The 17,583-nt window shown below is 33.7% G+C and overlaps 1 protein-coding gene across 1 annotated transcript in view; it reads left to right on the forward strand.

Annotated features, from left to right (window-relative positions):
* Positions 1 to 10,964, forward strand: part of LOC145694986 (ADP-dependent glucokinase) — a 50,416-nt gene extending 39,452 nt beyond the window's left edge. Inside the window, exons 7-8 of the mRNA XM_081771818.1 lie at positions 2,226 to 2,400; positions 6,143 to 10,964. Of these exons, the coding sequence (XP_081627944.1) occupies positions 2,226 to 2,400; positions 6,143 to 6,379 (412 nt within the window). The 3' untranslated portion in view covers positions 6,380 to 10,964. The remainder of the gene's footprint in view (positions 1 to 2,225; positions 2,401 to 6,142) is intronic.
* Positions 10,965 to 17,583: the final 6,619 nt, after the last annotated feature.

Below are 17,583 nucleotides of genomic sequence, written 5' to 3' on the forward strand. Positions count from 1 at the left end.
AAATGTTGAAGCATTATTACAAAATGTGATGAAGACAAAGAAAACGAAGTGTGGACGCCAAGTTGATTTCTCAGCAGCAGTTGCATTCAAATTTAATGCTGATTATCTTTGCAGCTTTTTCATCAAGCATGCAGTTAACGAAGAGCACAAAGAGGTGAAATTCTTCAGAGTTGGTCGACCACTTTCAATTAATTGGATAAACTGAAACCAACATACAATGCGCCACTACGGATAAATAACAAAAAATGAAATCTTTAAGTTTTACGTCCCACGGTTATGCCGGTTAGGCTAAAGGAGACGGTGATGATGAGAGATGAGTGAAATGGTGGAATGAAGAAAGTGGGAGGAAACGGGAGAACCCCGAGAAAACCCACGAGCACGGTGTTTGTCCACCACAAAGTTCACTTGGCGGAGGCTGGGATTGAATCCGGGACCCCAAGCACCAGAGGTGAACGCTCTACCACTGAGCCACCGCACCCCCCTCGATACATAACAAGAAACTTGAAGATGTAACAAGTCTCTTACCATTCATTCCTCCCATCTACAGCACCTACTTCCAAACGCTTATGCCAAATGATGAAGATGATGAGAGCAATGTGGAACTTATTTAGTATCTATAGGGCAGGCAAAATTAAGTTTGTCTCTAATGTTATACAAACATGAAAAAAGTAAATCTAACTATAAGTGTAACAAAGAAAAAACCATTGTGTAATTGTTTTGAATGTATATAGTTACTTCAATGTTTGGTTTTAGTGTTACAAAACTGCCCAAATAAATATTTTTCGTCCAGAAAAAAATGGTTTTGAAAATTTATTTCATGAAGCATGTCATAGTCTTGCCCCAAAACTTTCATTTCATGTGTTATCTCTAAGCAAGAAAGTGACAAGCCACAAATGTTAACATTTTCTGCCCCAAAATAGCGATATTTACAAAAATTTATTGGTAAATCAGACTTTAACTTGCAGTAACGTATTCATGATATATTGGTGCGTAAAGTAACAAATAGTGGCACATATAGAATCAATAACAAGAATTATGGAATTTTTTAAAACTTGAAAATCACTGTACTGTAAAATTTGTATATTGTGGCTTGTCCACTTGTTGCCCCAAGCCCTTGATATATATATATATAAAATTTGACTTAATCGTTTGTTACTAACTTCAACAAAATACTTAGGCCTTCACATAATTCACGGTTTTTCGAGGTATCTTCTTTAATCCGAAGTTCTTACCCGTTTACAATGAAATCCGGAACCATGACCTCAAAGCACTGACTTTACTCACTCTTTGCTACGAAGGGGCACCATATTGTGGTAGTGATTAATGTATAATTAATCTATTATTATTATTATTATTATTATTATTATTTACAAAAAGTACTATAGTTGAGTAAATATATTATTAAAATGTATTATAGTTTCGACGTATCTTCTTCATTAAACATGTAAGAGAAGACACGCCGAAACAAACACGATTTAATAGTACATTCAGCTATAGTGTCCTGTTCAGAATTTTATTTATCTGAATGAGAATTCACTCAAAAGTTAAAATGAGAATTTTTAAAATAAAATTGTGATTCGAAATGTGTTACGTACAAAATTTTGTTTTTTCTTTCTGCTTAATAAGTAATGATCTGTGTCCCTCTAATTTGTGCGTTTTCTTTATAACCGAGTCAGGTTGACGTTTGTAACATTTAAGTTTCGCGAGACTGTTGTGTATATAAGATTAACTATTCCTCACTTCGTACTGGTATTTCTGTCACATCAGTGTATAACTAACCACTCACAGAGCATGTCATAGAGTTCTGTAAATGGTAGTGAGTACGCAAAATAGTATTTGTATTTTAGTATTTTTGAAGGAACACTGAACTTTCTAAAACTTTGTTGAAAATGTCCTGTGTTTATATTGCCCTCAATCACTACTTACGGGTATAAAAGTAGTATAATTTAGCCTTTTTTTAGTTTGACCGATTTTGCCACTAACCAGCAAATCTTTGATTTGTTTATGCTATTCTTGCAAAGTATCCATTCAATTTTTATGTGTCGTAATATTATCATGAAGAATTAAAATTTGAGTTTTCCGAGTATTTGGTACTCAGATATATAAAATAATTGGAAAGCGAAGGAGGGAAATGTTGAGTATTCTATTAGTAATTGTATTTTGTTGTGTAAAATTTAACATACTTAAGCTATTTAATTTTGTGTTTACATGAACAATATTTACAGGATTCTGTCGAAAACAAAAAAGGAAGGAGGCAAGCGACCTTTGACCAGGTTACATGTTCACACACTTGCGTACCAAGCTATTATGACCATGAAAGGTTCATCATGGAAGAACTCGATGGCAGCAGCAGCTAAAGCTTCTCTTACAGCCAATCGCCACGTTTGCGGATCTTCTGAAGTAAGAGTTGTCTTCTCTGTTCTTAATTATGTTTGGTTATATATGAACAATGTGTATATACAGAAATCAAACTCTAGAACAATATTATAATGTATTAAATTGTATAGATAGATTATTTTAAAATTCCTCGTCCCATTTCTAAAGGGAAAAAAATGTATATCTACAATGTTTTTGATTGGTGAAAGGTATTTCAATTGCTATTTAATCATCGGAGCAGAGCACTAGGAACTCAGTTTACGTTATTAAAATTTCTGCGAGATAATACATGGATTCTTTGTGATAATAATACCATTATAGTGACAGCGTAACTTGCTGATTTCGTAAATTTTGTTTTGACCCTTAATGTAGGACTCGCTGATTTCACTGTCACTTGTAAATAAAATATTAACCGAAAAGGAAATACTTCGGCACATAAAGTTGAAATTAAATATACACAATATTTTATAGAATTGTGTTCCTACTCGTTCTGGAGATCCTGGAAATGTCCTTGAATTGATTTTGTCCTGGAAACATCCTGGAAATGTCTTTGAAAATGCATTCCTGTCCTTGAAATTTACAGAAATACTGAATGTCAGATTTTTCATAATTATAATGAAGAATTTAATCGATTGCTTTTTTGCTATTCCTGTTTTTGTGCTGAATAATAATTTGTCATAAGTCTGCATATCTGGGTTGTTGTTGGGCTTTCTTCCAACAGGATGGTTTGCTGGAAGAACTTCTTCTTTCATCCATTAGTCTTTCAACTCATTCTTGGATGCTGGCTTCACTAGCACTATTCTCCAGAAACTGTGTTTTGTACCAGTATTAGTCCATAATGAGTCTATTTTCGCAACAGTATTTACTCTTCAGTAAAATTTCATATGAATGCTATTTGTGACAAGGTCATATCTAGGTGAAACTCAATTCCTTGCTATACCAAAGAAACTTTCCTGAGTTGTTTAAGTTTTTCAAATTAGGATTACATTAGAAGGTAATGAGGACAAGGTCAGGTGGAGAGCAAGAGGAAAGAGATAAGTGAAAATGTACAGCAGCTGCAGAGGGAGAAAAGGAAATTGATGGAAACAAGTGAAGCATTGGAAACTGAAGCAAACCAACTTCCACATGAAGCAGAGCAGAAGTCTTGCTTTACTTTATTGACAAAGTCAAATGCTATCCGTAGAGCAGCTTCGCTAAAGAAGAAATCTCCCAACTCTATACTCAGTTGAAAAACTTAATATATATATGTATTCCTAACTATATCTGCCACACTGTCACGCAATGAAGATGCCATGTACGAAAAATAGATTTTTGTTGTTTGTAAATTTGTTCGGTGCACGTTTAAAATATCATGTAGAAAGAATGAAAATACAAGTACTGGATGTGGGCGGATCAGGTGGCTATAAGGGGAGTTGGAGGCCACCAACAAAAAGCAGCACATTACGCGCCGCTTTGTGTATTTAATTATTGTGTGTTAATACTGTACTTGCATTAATATTCACTGCATAAGCTACTATACTTTCCATTTCACCGTTGTGAGCTTTTAACCTACAGTTGCAATCTTGTTATACCTTCCTGTCAAAGTCATGGAAAATTGGTAATTTGTCCTAGAAACGTCCTGGAATTTTTTTTGAGAAAGAGAGTGGGAACCCTGCTTTCGTTAAACGCACTCAAAAATATGGTGAAAAGTAAGTATTTACAGACAGAAGTATCTGCCTTGTACAAGTTTTTGAAAATAAAAATGCAGGACATTTTGTATTAGCAAATAGAATTAGTTGCGCACGTTTAATAGTATCAAGTGAGTTAAGAAAACACGATAAATAGCAATTGAACCTTTTCCCGGTAAGCAAATAAAGGGAAGGATTTGGGTTTGTGCTTACTGCTGTCAAATGTTCCAACTGATATTTGACAGAGAACTGAAAACTTTGAAGAGTTTGTGATTCTATAGTTCGTTCCTTTAGGTTGAATCGCAGTAGACAGTTAAGTTTACCGTGAATCTTAAAGCTTCTACAAGAATAAGCACGTTGTCAATAACTAAAAAGTCAAGCTAAGCTAGAGCATAACGTCAGGTAATTTTGGTGAATATTTGTATTGATAGATTAGGATTTTTTGATAGGTGCTTATGACGAAAGTATGTTCGTCAGTATGATATTTGTAGGGACAATAAGAAAGAATTCATAATAACTTGTGAAGAACTTTCCTTGAGGAGGTTATTGTGTGGAAAATTAATTTTTTAACCATAGTAAAAAGTAAACAGTCCATGTACTTTTGCGTGTTGTGGTATTATTTAGATGCCAATGATTTCGATACCTATGCAATCGTCTGGTATCTTTAACGAGGCAAACTTCACTTTGGAGTAGTAAATAAAGTTAATAATTTACATGTTAGTCCATTGGTAACTTATCCAAAATATTAAACTTAACTTCTTAAAAGTGCAAAAATTTCCGGGAACTCCGATATTCCAGGAAAATACACTGGTAAAAGCGTATAAAAAGAATAAAAGTGTTTAGTTGAAAACAACCCAAAATCACGTCACCATTATTATTCGGAGTTCCTGTTACTATATTAATAGATGCCGGTAAGTATGATAATTGACGAAAAAAAATCTAGTTTAATATGGAAATTGAGTGAACACAATTTAACTTAAGTTAGTATCCTCGAATAATAGAAGTTAAATCTCAAAAAATAATTCGAGATTGAGATTCAAGTTTCAGGATCTTACACACCGAGGAAAGGATTTTTAAATGTCCGTTCTTCTATTCGTTCCGATGTATGTGCATTCACATATCGTCCAGCGTTTCCAGACCAAATTTAAAACTTTTGTTTTTATAAATCTCAAGGGAGCTTTCTTGAATTTTCTTCCAAGCCCCCAAAATAAAGCAAAATATATGATTTTATGTAATTTAAAAAATGGTAGGAGAAAATTTAGTTTAGTGGCGCTTATCTTAGTTTTAACTGGCCAATTTCCTAGAAGTTCACATTGTATGCATATATGAGGAATGGTTACGATTGTTCAGTGTTAGTTTTATTTTGCGCAAATGTTACTAATCTCGTATTCTAAAGCAAACTTACGTAATTATAAGAGTAAGAAATTTCAGTTTAGTATTAGGTTTAACCAGTATCAGTGTTTGACAGTTTACAAATTGTGATAAAACTCCAGACAGGCCCCTTCTCTTTCACTTCACTGTTTGTTTTATTAAACAAAGTAAACCTTTACCAAGTGACCTCATTGAAGCTGTATATGTTCTCAGTTTCTCTTTTTCAGCCAAACTGTACTAAACCTGTGAACGGTTGGATGTAGAGTATCCAATCCTATGTTAATCTTCAGCGGGTGAAGCATATTAATGATTCTAGATTATTTCATTTAAATGAAAAGTGATCGTGCAAAAAGATTAGCTAAGATCTATGTGAAAAAAAATTAAAGTAGGATATTCCTCTATATTGCTGCAATTAGGTATTTAAATAGTATTATAATTTTCCATGTACGTATCTAATGGTTGAAGCTGTAGAGCACATATTTATAAGAAATGTGACTTACCTTGTTCCTTAGTTGGTTTGGATCCGTGCGGGAATCATCTTCGATGATGCATGTTGAAGATCATCTCAGTGCGGATGGAAATATCCAAATAAAGGAACAAAACTCAGACACAAGGTAAGTTACGTTCCAGTTAAACGCATTTCATTATTACTGTGTTCAGTGCTTTAATAGAATTGTTACATTGCATGCGGAAAAGTGAATTACCAATATGTATTTTTTCCCTCACAGGTCGACATAGAAAAAGCGATGCTAATTATGGATGATAGTTTTGCGACTTCCCGTGCTGCTGGTAGTAAAAGAATTTCATTTAATGATGCTAAGCCTGTATCATGCTGGGATGAAGTGTCTCCAGGTATCGGGGAATTTGAGATTTGTGTTGCACCTGTCTTAGTGTGTACGGAAGCGCATCAGACGGCTGGAGGTGGGGACAACATATCATCTGCTGGATTGGTTCTACAGATTTAATGCTAAAGACGGAAGTTATTTTTTTAAGAAAATAAGTCGCTCAGGATTTTATTTATAATCAGATTGCAAGGCATGAAGTACTTTGGTATTTTTTTTAAATATATGTACAAATTATATGCAAATGCAGGTTTTATGCGATCCTGAAATATTTTATGTATTTTTTTTAAAAATTCTTCAAGAAGAGTTAAAAAGAATCAACATCCTGATTTTTTTTCTTTAAAAGAAGTAAAAATCAGTCTCACATTATTACAGTAGTTACAAGAAGACTAAACGAATTATAATTTCATTTGTATTTATTTGTATAACAAAGCTTTTGCATTCAGGTATGACGGCAGGTATTTATCGGATTCATGTCTAGGTTTTTTCGGTGTTTTCTTTTAAGATAATGTTAAAAAGATGAAGTATAGTGCATAGCGTGCTTAACATAATTTGTCGAGTCAACAATATTTTGTAGTATACCTTTTTAAATCGTATGTTTAGTTGGCATCTCAATATGGTTACTTTTTTTTTTTTTTTTTGCTTCAATCTAAAGAATTGGCGCCAGGAGTACATTCTCTTTCAACGCTTGGTTGTATGCATATAGGTGTCTGTTTGTGAACATCACATGTGTTAACCCTGGTTTGAATTTGTCCACTACTTTTGTTCCAGGGGACTGCAATTCGGGTTTGATTCTTTGAGATTGTTTTTGCAAGACCGAGCTTCTATATGTTACAACGCCTTTAAGTAGAACTAATCTCGGAGGAGTAGTTGGTGGAAGTTTTCAATCTTTTGCTGTATTTTTTTAAAATACTCTACTGGTTCCGCAGTACTTTTTGGTGTAATTTTAAAAAAAAATGAAATTTGAGATAGTGAGAGGACACCATACTAGTCGGCGTAGACGCGACATTTAAGTGTCGTACACTTTTGTTTGCTGTGAGCTCCGGGATGTGCCGTAGCATTCATCATCTAATGTTTTGTTAATTTGGTCCACTTGCGATTGCACATTTTCTGATCATATATTGACGGTGCAATTAGTGTCTGAAACTGGGATAAGCACTATACTTTCTACAACGGGCACCTTTTCTTGGGAGTAGTTATTTAATTGTGATATTGCAAACTCATGGGTGATGTTTTCAGAGTCGGAGCTATAACTTTTGATTTATTACGTTTACTGTTAAGCGTACTTTTTCTCTAGTGATGGTGTCAGTGATCTTCAGTTATTTATGGATGGATCTTCATATACATTTGGTATACTAATATAGAATGAAGAGGTATACTACATTATAATGTTTTTCGCGTTTCAAAGCATTTATTATTATTATTATTATTTTTAGACAGTTTTAAGGAAGAGTAGAATAATCAAATAATTCGTTGGCGGTAATTCAAAATACATAGTTTTTCTTTATTACTAGTAAGTGTTGACTGATTATTTTACACTATAACTAAAAACCTTCATTCTCTGATAAAAATAATCGTTAATTAGCAGGAAGGTGTGGTTTTATAAACAGTTTGGGTTGTCTTTTATCGCGTCATGCACTTTTCATGTTGAAATTTTGTTAAGATTTTTATTTTAGTTAATTTTATTGGACTAAAATGTACTGTACAATTTCAGTACATTCTAGCATAAATCAGTATTTTCATCTCTTTTTATGTTTACAGTTTATTTTGTTTAAATTAAGTTTTTCTGCGTATGTGTGCGCAAACAAATCAATTCGAAGGAAGTTGAAAAATAATATTTCTTAGAAATAAAGGTTCTTTTTTACTCTTTAATCAGATTATTTGCATTATCTCGTTTTTTGCAACAATTTTGGGCATTTTGAAAATAATCACATTCTTGTGTTTGTTATGTGATAAAGATTTTACTGAACAGTGATATTTGATTCCTGTTGAAAGCTTGAATTGTCCTGACTGGGGTTTTGTAATTCTGTTGAAATAAAGTGATATATGTAGGAGAAATGTTGATATTCGTAACGTTAAATATAGTTTACCGTCCTGTACAATATCTGATACTAGATCTTCAGTATATACAGTGTTCCTACGGACCAAGAAATCCTGGTTAAAGTCAGGGAATTCGGCTTACTCGTAAAAAGTCCTGGAAAAGTCAGGGGGTTTCTTGAAAAGCTGAGAAAACCTGAAAAAGTCTTTGAATTTAAGTACGGATTTTTACGGAAGAAGGAACTAATTTTTCTTTACCTTACGTGGGTATTTGGTAGATGTTGTTTATAAAATAATTTAGTTGAAGATCTGAAGTAAATTAAGATCTAAGTGCCATTTGAACAGTTTTGAGATAATGATGTTTTTCCTCGAGAATTTGTGCCGTGCACATACACCTCACGTATTCTATTGGCAATGATCTGGACCACTACGCACAGGTTTTGCGCTTAGATCCGAATATATTTAAGCTGGCTTGGCTCATAGACCATCATTCCGGTTATAACTCGAAACTTCAGAAAATGAGACTTAGATCGAAATTTACTTCAGGTCTTCAGTTTGTTTTGCAAAACTTACCTACTTTCAATCCTACTCTATACATATACATGCATACTAGGTGAGAAACGTCGCGAAAAAAGTATAGTTGCTTTTTTACATTATATATGGACCAAGAAATTTATTAATCATGAGCTGGAAAAGTCAAGGAATTCGTGGTCGCCAGGTAAGTGGGAACCCTGGTTTAATACTATCGCTTTTTAGTTCAGGACGTTAAACATCACCTAAGTTTTTTTTCAGAGTAAAGATTCAAATGTATGAAGAATTGTAGAAAGTAGTGGCATAATATTTGAATTGTCGTGTCAAGTTGCCTGAAAGAAGGTAAATGGTTTAGTGTTCTATCGATAAAATGTGGTTTTTTAGAATTGATAGGTAATTTTGTCTTTATTTTGTATTGAAATGTAAATTTTCTCCGTAGGCGTCTTTTATGAACAAAGTTATTAGTTTGTGCTCAGGATTATATGCTTGTGTCGTTTTATGTAAACTTTGTAATAAAAAAATCATATCAAATTCGTGCTACTTGTAATCGGCACTGAATTGATTACTTGAATTAAAAGAGTAATCTCCATATATTGGTGAAAATGTTCAAGATTTGATATGACATGGTATATTCAAAGTTGGAAAATGTTTTTTTTTTCTCAAACTGCTTTTACTGTTTGGTGTATGTATGTATGTAAATAGAAAGGAGTGTTGGCTGTTATTTTCTTTTGCAAATAATTGATGTTGCCATAAAGCATAGTATGCATTTGCATTTGCTAAATCTTAAGATGTAAATCTCATAAGAGAAAAGACACATTTTGTACAGTTACGAACAGTGTGCCTGTTAAACGAAGTTATTGTGCAGTCAAATTTATTTCGTGTGCTTTCAACAAGCATCTTGTTATTTCGGTGAAAATGAGAAATGTTAAGTTTGTAGTAAATTGTTTTCAATGTTTCCCAAGTTAAGAGCGATTCTGTGTACAAATCAACAACAATGTCAGTTAATGTAATTCAAATGTAATAATCCAATCAATGGATTTAAGTCACTAATCATTCCATTGTTAGTTTCTGAGTGTAGGTTATTGTAAGACTGATAGGAGGATTAAGGAACAATATCTTTTGTAAAAAAATTGGGAACATATACTGGCTGTGATTATTCAGTTGTACGTAAGACTTACTTGTTACTCTTGATAAAGTTACTTTGAGGAGACTAAAAATTTTATGATTTGAAATTAACGTAATAACACCACACACAATGAGAGTAACAATTGATATAAATTTATATGTACGCATTTAACTTCAGTTTACCAATAGATATCTATTTTTGTAGTCATATTTCTAGTAAATAATAGCGCTTTCTTTTTGCGAGCAGGTATGTTTTATCTTACGACCTAGTGATGAAAGGAGAAAATTGAAAAGGCATTGTAGAGCTTAATGCATATTTTCAGGTAAATTCCAGCTGAAAAATAAATCAATTTATATTAAGAATCTAATAAGTAAACAGAAATTATGCAGTAGTTAAAATGGAAATATGGTTAGTATATTTAGTGGGCATTTATTTTGCATGTGAAGTGTAGTAATCGGCTGGATAAAGAAGCGCTTCATTAGAACTATTTTAAAGTTTAAATACTAATTGGCACATGACCTATTTTTTACATAATCTGAACAAAATTGAAGTACTAATAATACTGCAGTAATAAATAGATCTCGTTATGAATAAAGCGCTTAAACGTTTAGGTTGGTTTCGGAAGATCATAAAATGTGTGTTTCCATTCCAGTTTTGAAACAAAAGTGTAGTTATACTAGTCATTATATATTTCCTAGACTTATTCTGTTCTAATTCTTTAACTCACTAGTAATGAGATATTTTATAAAAAAATAAGACTATGATAAGTTTATTTTTATTCCTTCAGTAGATTTTTTTAACTAAGAATTTTAACTGGCTTAAATGTTCCAGTATCTCACTGCCAGCGCTACGAGCCTTTTCAATATCTCTGATTTGTTATATGTATATACTTTGAAAAGTCACCACTATTAAAGGTTTCTTTTTCTTTATGCTTATGCACTTCTCAGTGAAATATTGTTTATTTTAGGGGATCAAGGGAGGGAGCATGTTAAAATAAACAAGTTGTTAACTAAATATGTTGCGTATTTATTGTTTCCCCTATACTTCTACCATTAATGTTAAATGGAAAATAATGTAATCGAATGAATAAATGCAGTTTGTTACTTATAGCTGAGGATGTAAGATTACGATAAAAACATTATTGGGTATGTGACCGGAATGTTTCGTTTTGTGCTTTTGATCAATGCCTTTTACTCAGAAGGCTTATTTATTAATACTGATTTTTTGAAGAGTGAATCACAATTGATTAACGAAAACTTCTTATGAAGTAAACATATTCATATAAAATTTTCCACGACTGACTGTTTCATTACTAAATCTGTGCGTCATATGAAAATTTATCAGCAAACCTTTATACCGTACCAGTGGCGGTTTTAGCGGGTAGGCACGGGCCTACTCAAAAGTTTTGAAAAATATATAAATGCTAAAAAATACAATAAAGAGTAAATATATTTTCCACTATTTGTATTAATGATAGATAATTATTTAACAAATAGAATCAACCACTACTATAAAAGTAATTTCTTACTGTCATTAATCAATCAAATGTGTATATGTATTTATAAGCAAGGGAGCGACCCTATCGAAAATTATAATCCTAAAGCCGTTCCTGTACCGTACATAGGAAAAGTTGAGCTGGCGTTACCTTTCAAGCATTTGGAATTAGTAAAATAACCGAAGGAGAAACTACAGAAACTCGATTGCGGTTGAGCTTATTGTATATAGTTATTACTATCCAATACCTATTCTATCCCCACTAAACTCCTCCTTTCGAACCAATGTTTTAATAATGCTGACTGTATAAAGTGAGCGAAAATTCGACGATTAAATTATTTTTGGAATGAATCTGTAACAATACAGAAGAACTACGAGGAGATAATTAAATTTACAACGAAATTTTGCATGGGGAGCAATGTGAATTTCTAAATTCTGACTTTTCAAGTATCTTAAAAAGTTTCGGCTCTGTTCTGTACAGTGTTTGAAGTGGAAAAAAAAAAAGCAGAGGCGGTATGTTTTATTACGATTTTGACTGGACATACCCGGTATCTAAATGTTGAAATGCAGTGAGGGTATGTTGCCTAAAAGATTGCATTTCTATTTATATAATGACTGAAAAGCATTGGAGAGCTTCTCTGTAGTAACGGGGGAAAGGGTATGGAGAGACTTTGATCCTCTGCCAACAGCTTTCTTTATTATAAAGAATTATACACGAAAATGCTCAAAAACCGAATGAGGATATTAACAATTTCCTGTGGAAAAACTCCAGGTCCCTCCCCGACTGGTGTATTTTAAACCCTGGAAGGTCCAGCCCCCAAGCAAACAACCCCTAAATCCGCCGATGCTCAAAACACGGCATTTATATGCATTAAGACAAGAAGATACGCAAATACATACATACATACATTCTTAACAAAGAAAACAATTCAATATAGCACATTAAAATATAAACTAGGTGAACTTGTTTGAAGACACCTCATTTTAAAAACAAAAAGTAGGAAAAAGATAACTAAATTGTCGGTGTTGTCAACTTAGAAATTATTTCTACATACAAATAAAATCCTTTTACGTGCGAAGCTATTCGTCAATTACTGTGTATAAAAATAGATTTATTAAACGTATTTAGTATCTATTTTCCAGTAACGGTATGTGTTAATTATTAAAAAACCAGAAACGGTATGCCTTCATCACTGAAAAATCAGAGGCGGTATGACATACCACCGCATACCGCCTCACTTCGACCACTGGTTCTGAAGTTAACAAATATGAGCATTGATGAAAATAAGTAATTCCATATATTCAATTTTAACTGAAATGTTCGTAGTTGTGGGTGAATAAAAAATGTCAAACTCCTCTCCTAGTTTTTTTTTCTCCTTCCTTTCCTTTCTTTAAGTCATTTCACCAAGGTCTTGCTTGTTTGAATTTTTAAAATAACTACAGTGGTCCATGCTTTTGTTGCATGCACTGTGCGCCAATGTTTCATCATTTGGTAGTGCATGTGTATTGACCTACATTGGTTGTACAGATCCAAGCCATAGACTGGAATAGAAACTTTCCTCTGCGCATCACCAAAAATCTCGATTTTCTATAACGAAAGATGTGATGTATATCGTCTGATCTGTGATGCCAGCATTACCATGGCAGATTTTACTGGTTTTGGAGATGCTCTAAAAGCGAAACGTCGAAACAAGTATAGATCAGGAAGTATACAGCATATATTCACCTAATGTTTTTATAGTCCAGAGTATGGTCCTCTTAAAGAACTAACGACCATGTCACCAGTAAAAAAGTCCTTACCTTCCATAAATTCATAATTACTCGTCTAGTATCAATTTGAGAATGTTGAATCCAGTGAAACCATTTTTAAACATATTCGTCCATGGGCTCACTCACGAGAAAAATGACCTCAATGTTGGGATTCTTGAGATACCGCTTATGCTAGTACTAAGTGCCCACGCTTCGATACATTTCTAATTCGCTTTTTATGTTAATTTGAGAAATCTATATAGTTATGGAAAACGGGCCTTAAAAACTGACTAGAAATTTGCCCTCCTGAGAGAAGTGATCTACTAAAATGTATAAATGCTCTCCAAAATATTACTCTATTGGAAGTTGCATAGATGAACAGAAGTTTCAGCTGAGGAAGTGGAGAATGGAGGGTGCTCTCGATTCGCTCTTGAAACTGTCAGGATTATTTGAGTATCCAAAGAGCCACTTGCTTCTCGAGAGTTGGTAGAGCACGGTGAATGTCATGCTTGGTGGAGAAATCTAAAGGAATGTCTTTTTATCTTAGCTTCTCTCTCTCTCTCTCTGGGAGGAGATTGAGGTACCTTTAATACTCCATTTGTAAATGTTACGGTTAACTTTGTAATGATTTGATTGTACTTTCACATTTTGTGTAATTAAAAGCAACGCTAGTAAATTTATAGGGCTTATAGTTCGTAAATTTATCCTTATTATAAATTTGGTTTTATTTGAAATCCTTTATGGGATCGAATGTGGCTACTAGATTTTCATTATATATTGTTCTTTTATACTTAAGCATCTCTTCAGATAAAATCCTTTTTCTTTTCTTTTCTTTCTTAGAAATTGTTTATTTCCCCTTACTTTGGTTCATAAGGTTCATATTTCTATTTTGTTTAGTACATTTTCAATAATAAAATTCTGTTATAACAAAGAGCCATCGTATCTTAGGTTATCTTAATAAAATTCTTTGTTTGGGTTCAAGAGGCGTTGTAATCGATTTTACTCCATTCCACTTCTAAAATATTTTCAAGAATCTAAATTATGATCTCTTTTACTTTGTGTTAGTTTTCGGAAATAATCCTTAACATCTTATTGGCTATTAAGTCTAAATCACTTCTGGGCGTAGCAACTAATCTATGTTTATTTCAGTTTGGAAGAAAAGATTATACTCCCTACTCCCAAGAGGAGAGTAGTTTCATCTTGTTATACAGAATCGCTTTGTGACACTTTCGAGTTGCGGGCGCGAGTGCTAACATAACCTATACTCGTCGTTTAGAGATAAAGTTTGTGAAAAATCAAGATCTTATAGTTTTACTAAGCAGCCAATACGAAAACTTACTTCTTATACTGGAAGAAAGGACTAGGATATTTCGACGCGTAAAAATTGAGGCGAAATTATGCAAATTTCGATGTTTATTGCTGTTCTTACATTGGGTCATGTTTGATCACGTCCACCGCCATATTGGACTAGACGTTGAAAGTATTGGTTTAAATGCTTATTACCTTTTTGGAGGACTCAAGAAATAGTGACACTTACTACTAATTCTTACTGTAAACTATTTAATTCCGGTAACTCTTTACTTTGGGCAAGACATATTCTGTCACTTAACCCTTCGTTAGTGTGGCACGGTCTCAGATTCCGGCTGGTGTTCATTTGTTGTTTACTTTTTTTCGGAACAGGTGGCGGAGTTGAACCTCTTTGTATTTTTTAGGGCAATAATTGAAATGATCATAGTTGTATATTGGTAAAGGTGATGGTAATATTATGCAACCGTTTTTAGCTTTAATAAGGAGAAAGAATTCATAGAACAAAAGATAAAACCGGTCTCTGAGACCAGCCACACTAAAGATGTTCCAGAAATTCACCACACTTACGAAGGGTATATTATTCACAGTTTGTCACTGATTCTTTGCTGTTCCTTATTCACATAGATATTTTTTCACTAATGTCGTTGCCATTCCTGATACACTGTAAATTCCTCTAGATTTATCCTTCATAGTAACTTTTTTTTTTCTTTTTGCGAGATTTATATAACAGATTATGGCAGCCTTTCAGTTCGTAATAGTTTTTCCTTGTAATAATCGGGTTAGTTCAGTATTCAAATGTGTGAGACGAACATATTTATTTGTGCGATTAATTGGTATTTTATTATGGTAGTGTTGATATTTTGTGTTTGTGACAGTGCTAAGTAATTTTGTTCATGTATGAATCAGTAGTCTGTAGCACCTCCCTTCGAACCCCAGTGTAATGCTCGTGAGCCTTGATTGCTCAACACCTATGATTTCCATGGGGGTTGAATTGAAATATTCCCTTTTAAAGTGTCATTTTATGTTTATTTTATACTGATGTGTAAAGCAAGTGTTTGCGAACCTGTCGTATTTCAGGAGATTTTGAAACAATTAAGAGCAGATTACGTTCATGGAAGAGATGGAAACGATTTATTTATTTTAAAATTTATCTACATTTTAATTTGCCCTCATAACTAATTTTGTATACGAATGCAGAAAATACAAATTAACGTATTGTTTTGCTCAGCGAATAGTTTACATTAAATTTACATGCATTACAAGTAAAGCTTGAACAACGAAAAACATTTTTCTTATTAAACATTTACGTTGGGCCACGGGACCATCCATAGGGGATCCACTTCACGAGCCTTTTCCAAGAATAACTAAAGTATACAGTCAGCAGCAAAAGTACCTCCCGCCTGACTGCTCCATTAGGTCGAATCCAGTGCTATCACACGCCTGGACAGATGATAGCTAATTTACACCTAACATTTCAAACAGCAAAAGACAGTTTGTCAAACAGACTTTTACTGTACAGTTAATTCACGAATTTTTTTTTTTTTTTCATTTTTGAGATTAATCTCTATTGTTTGAAGCTTGTTATCCAATGAGTGCTATATATTTGATATAATTCATTGTGTGCATAACGTGTTGTCACTACATTCTATATGCAAGAAGAAATAAATAAAAACACTGACCATATACAGTGACTCACATTCATATTCGGACACTTGCATTTTGTTAAAAGTGGGAAGGATTGTGAAATAAATGAGAGCCGTGTGAGTGAAAAAATTAGGTATTTAGATATTCATATACTTACAGAAAGAAAAGAAGTACAAATACGGTGTCTTGAACGAAAGAAGCAGAAAGAACTTAAAGATACTGATAACACTGTGTATTTGCATCGTCACTTTAATATTCGGACACCTACCACATAGAAGTATTGTATGTGTTGTTTCTTGCTCACAAACGCTTCACTAGTACTTAGTGGGAAACCCACGACGTTTCCTAAATTCCTGTAAACGGTTGGACATGCTTGCAACAAGTTTGTTGGTAGAATGGGGCGATATGTCATCCCATGCTTCGTGGAGAGCCCTTTTCAAATCGTCTCGTGACGTTACTTGTACCCGTTTGACCTTATGCTGTAGCTCATCCCAAATATGCTCTCTAGGGTTAAGGTCGAGACTCTGCAGTGATGTTTCAAGCACTTTCGGACAATTATACAACAACCATTCGCGCACTACATGCGCTTTATGTTTCGAGTCATTACCCTGGTAAAATTTAAACATCCCCATAATTCTTAATTTTTCAGCACTTTGGTGGAGATTTTGCCGGAGAATATTCAAACAAGCCTCCTTTGTCATAATCTCTTCAACAAACACCAGTTCTCACACTCCCGATGCAAAAATATACCCTCATACCATCACACTTCCTCCTCCATGCTTTACGGTAGGTTGAAGATTTCCAGGATCTAACTCTGTATTTGGCTTCTGCCACACAATTACCTTGGTATCGGGCTTATGGAGATTGAATTTTGATCCGTCTGTGAATAACACGCCATTCCATCAAGTTTCGGGCTTCTCAATACGAACGTTAGCGAACTTAACTATTTTATCTTTGTTAATTTTACTAATAAAAGGCTTTCTTCTAGCTATTTTCCCATTAAACCCTTCACTTCACAACACTCACCGCACAGTTTCAGGATGCACCATCTTCCCTGTGTCTTTATACAGCTCTACTGTTCATTTCGGCCCACTTATTCTGGAATTTGTCTTCACTTTCTGAATCAATTTGCTTATCTCTCCATCATTCAGTTTCAAAGGTCGACCCATTTGAGGCGCTGACTCGATTCAATAATCTCTATTAAATCTTTCTAGAATGTCAAAACGGTACTTTTGCAAATAGTTAGTGGATCTGCAATTTCCCTGTACGATAGACCTTTCGCATGGTGAAAAATTACTAACTGCCGTTGCCTAAACGTTGTATTTGGTTCCTTCTGCCCCATTTTCCTTTTATGCTTTCTCTCGGTTACACTAACCACTCGTAAACTAATCAGATACTCACGTCCTGTCTCGAGACAACTTAAACTGCAACTGAAACT

This window comes from Thermobia domestica, chromosome 9 (genome assembly GCF_964235325.1).
Source record: "Thermobia domestica chromosome 9, izTheDome1.hap1.1, whole genome shotgun sequence".
Taxonomy (NCBI): Eukaryota; Metazoa; Arthropoda; class Insecta; order Zygentoma; family Lepismatidae; genus Thermobia; species Thermobia domestica.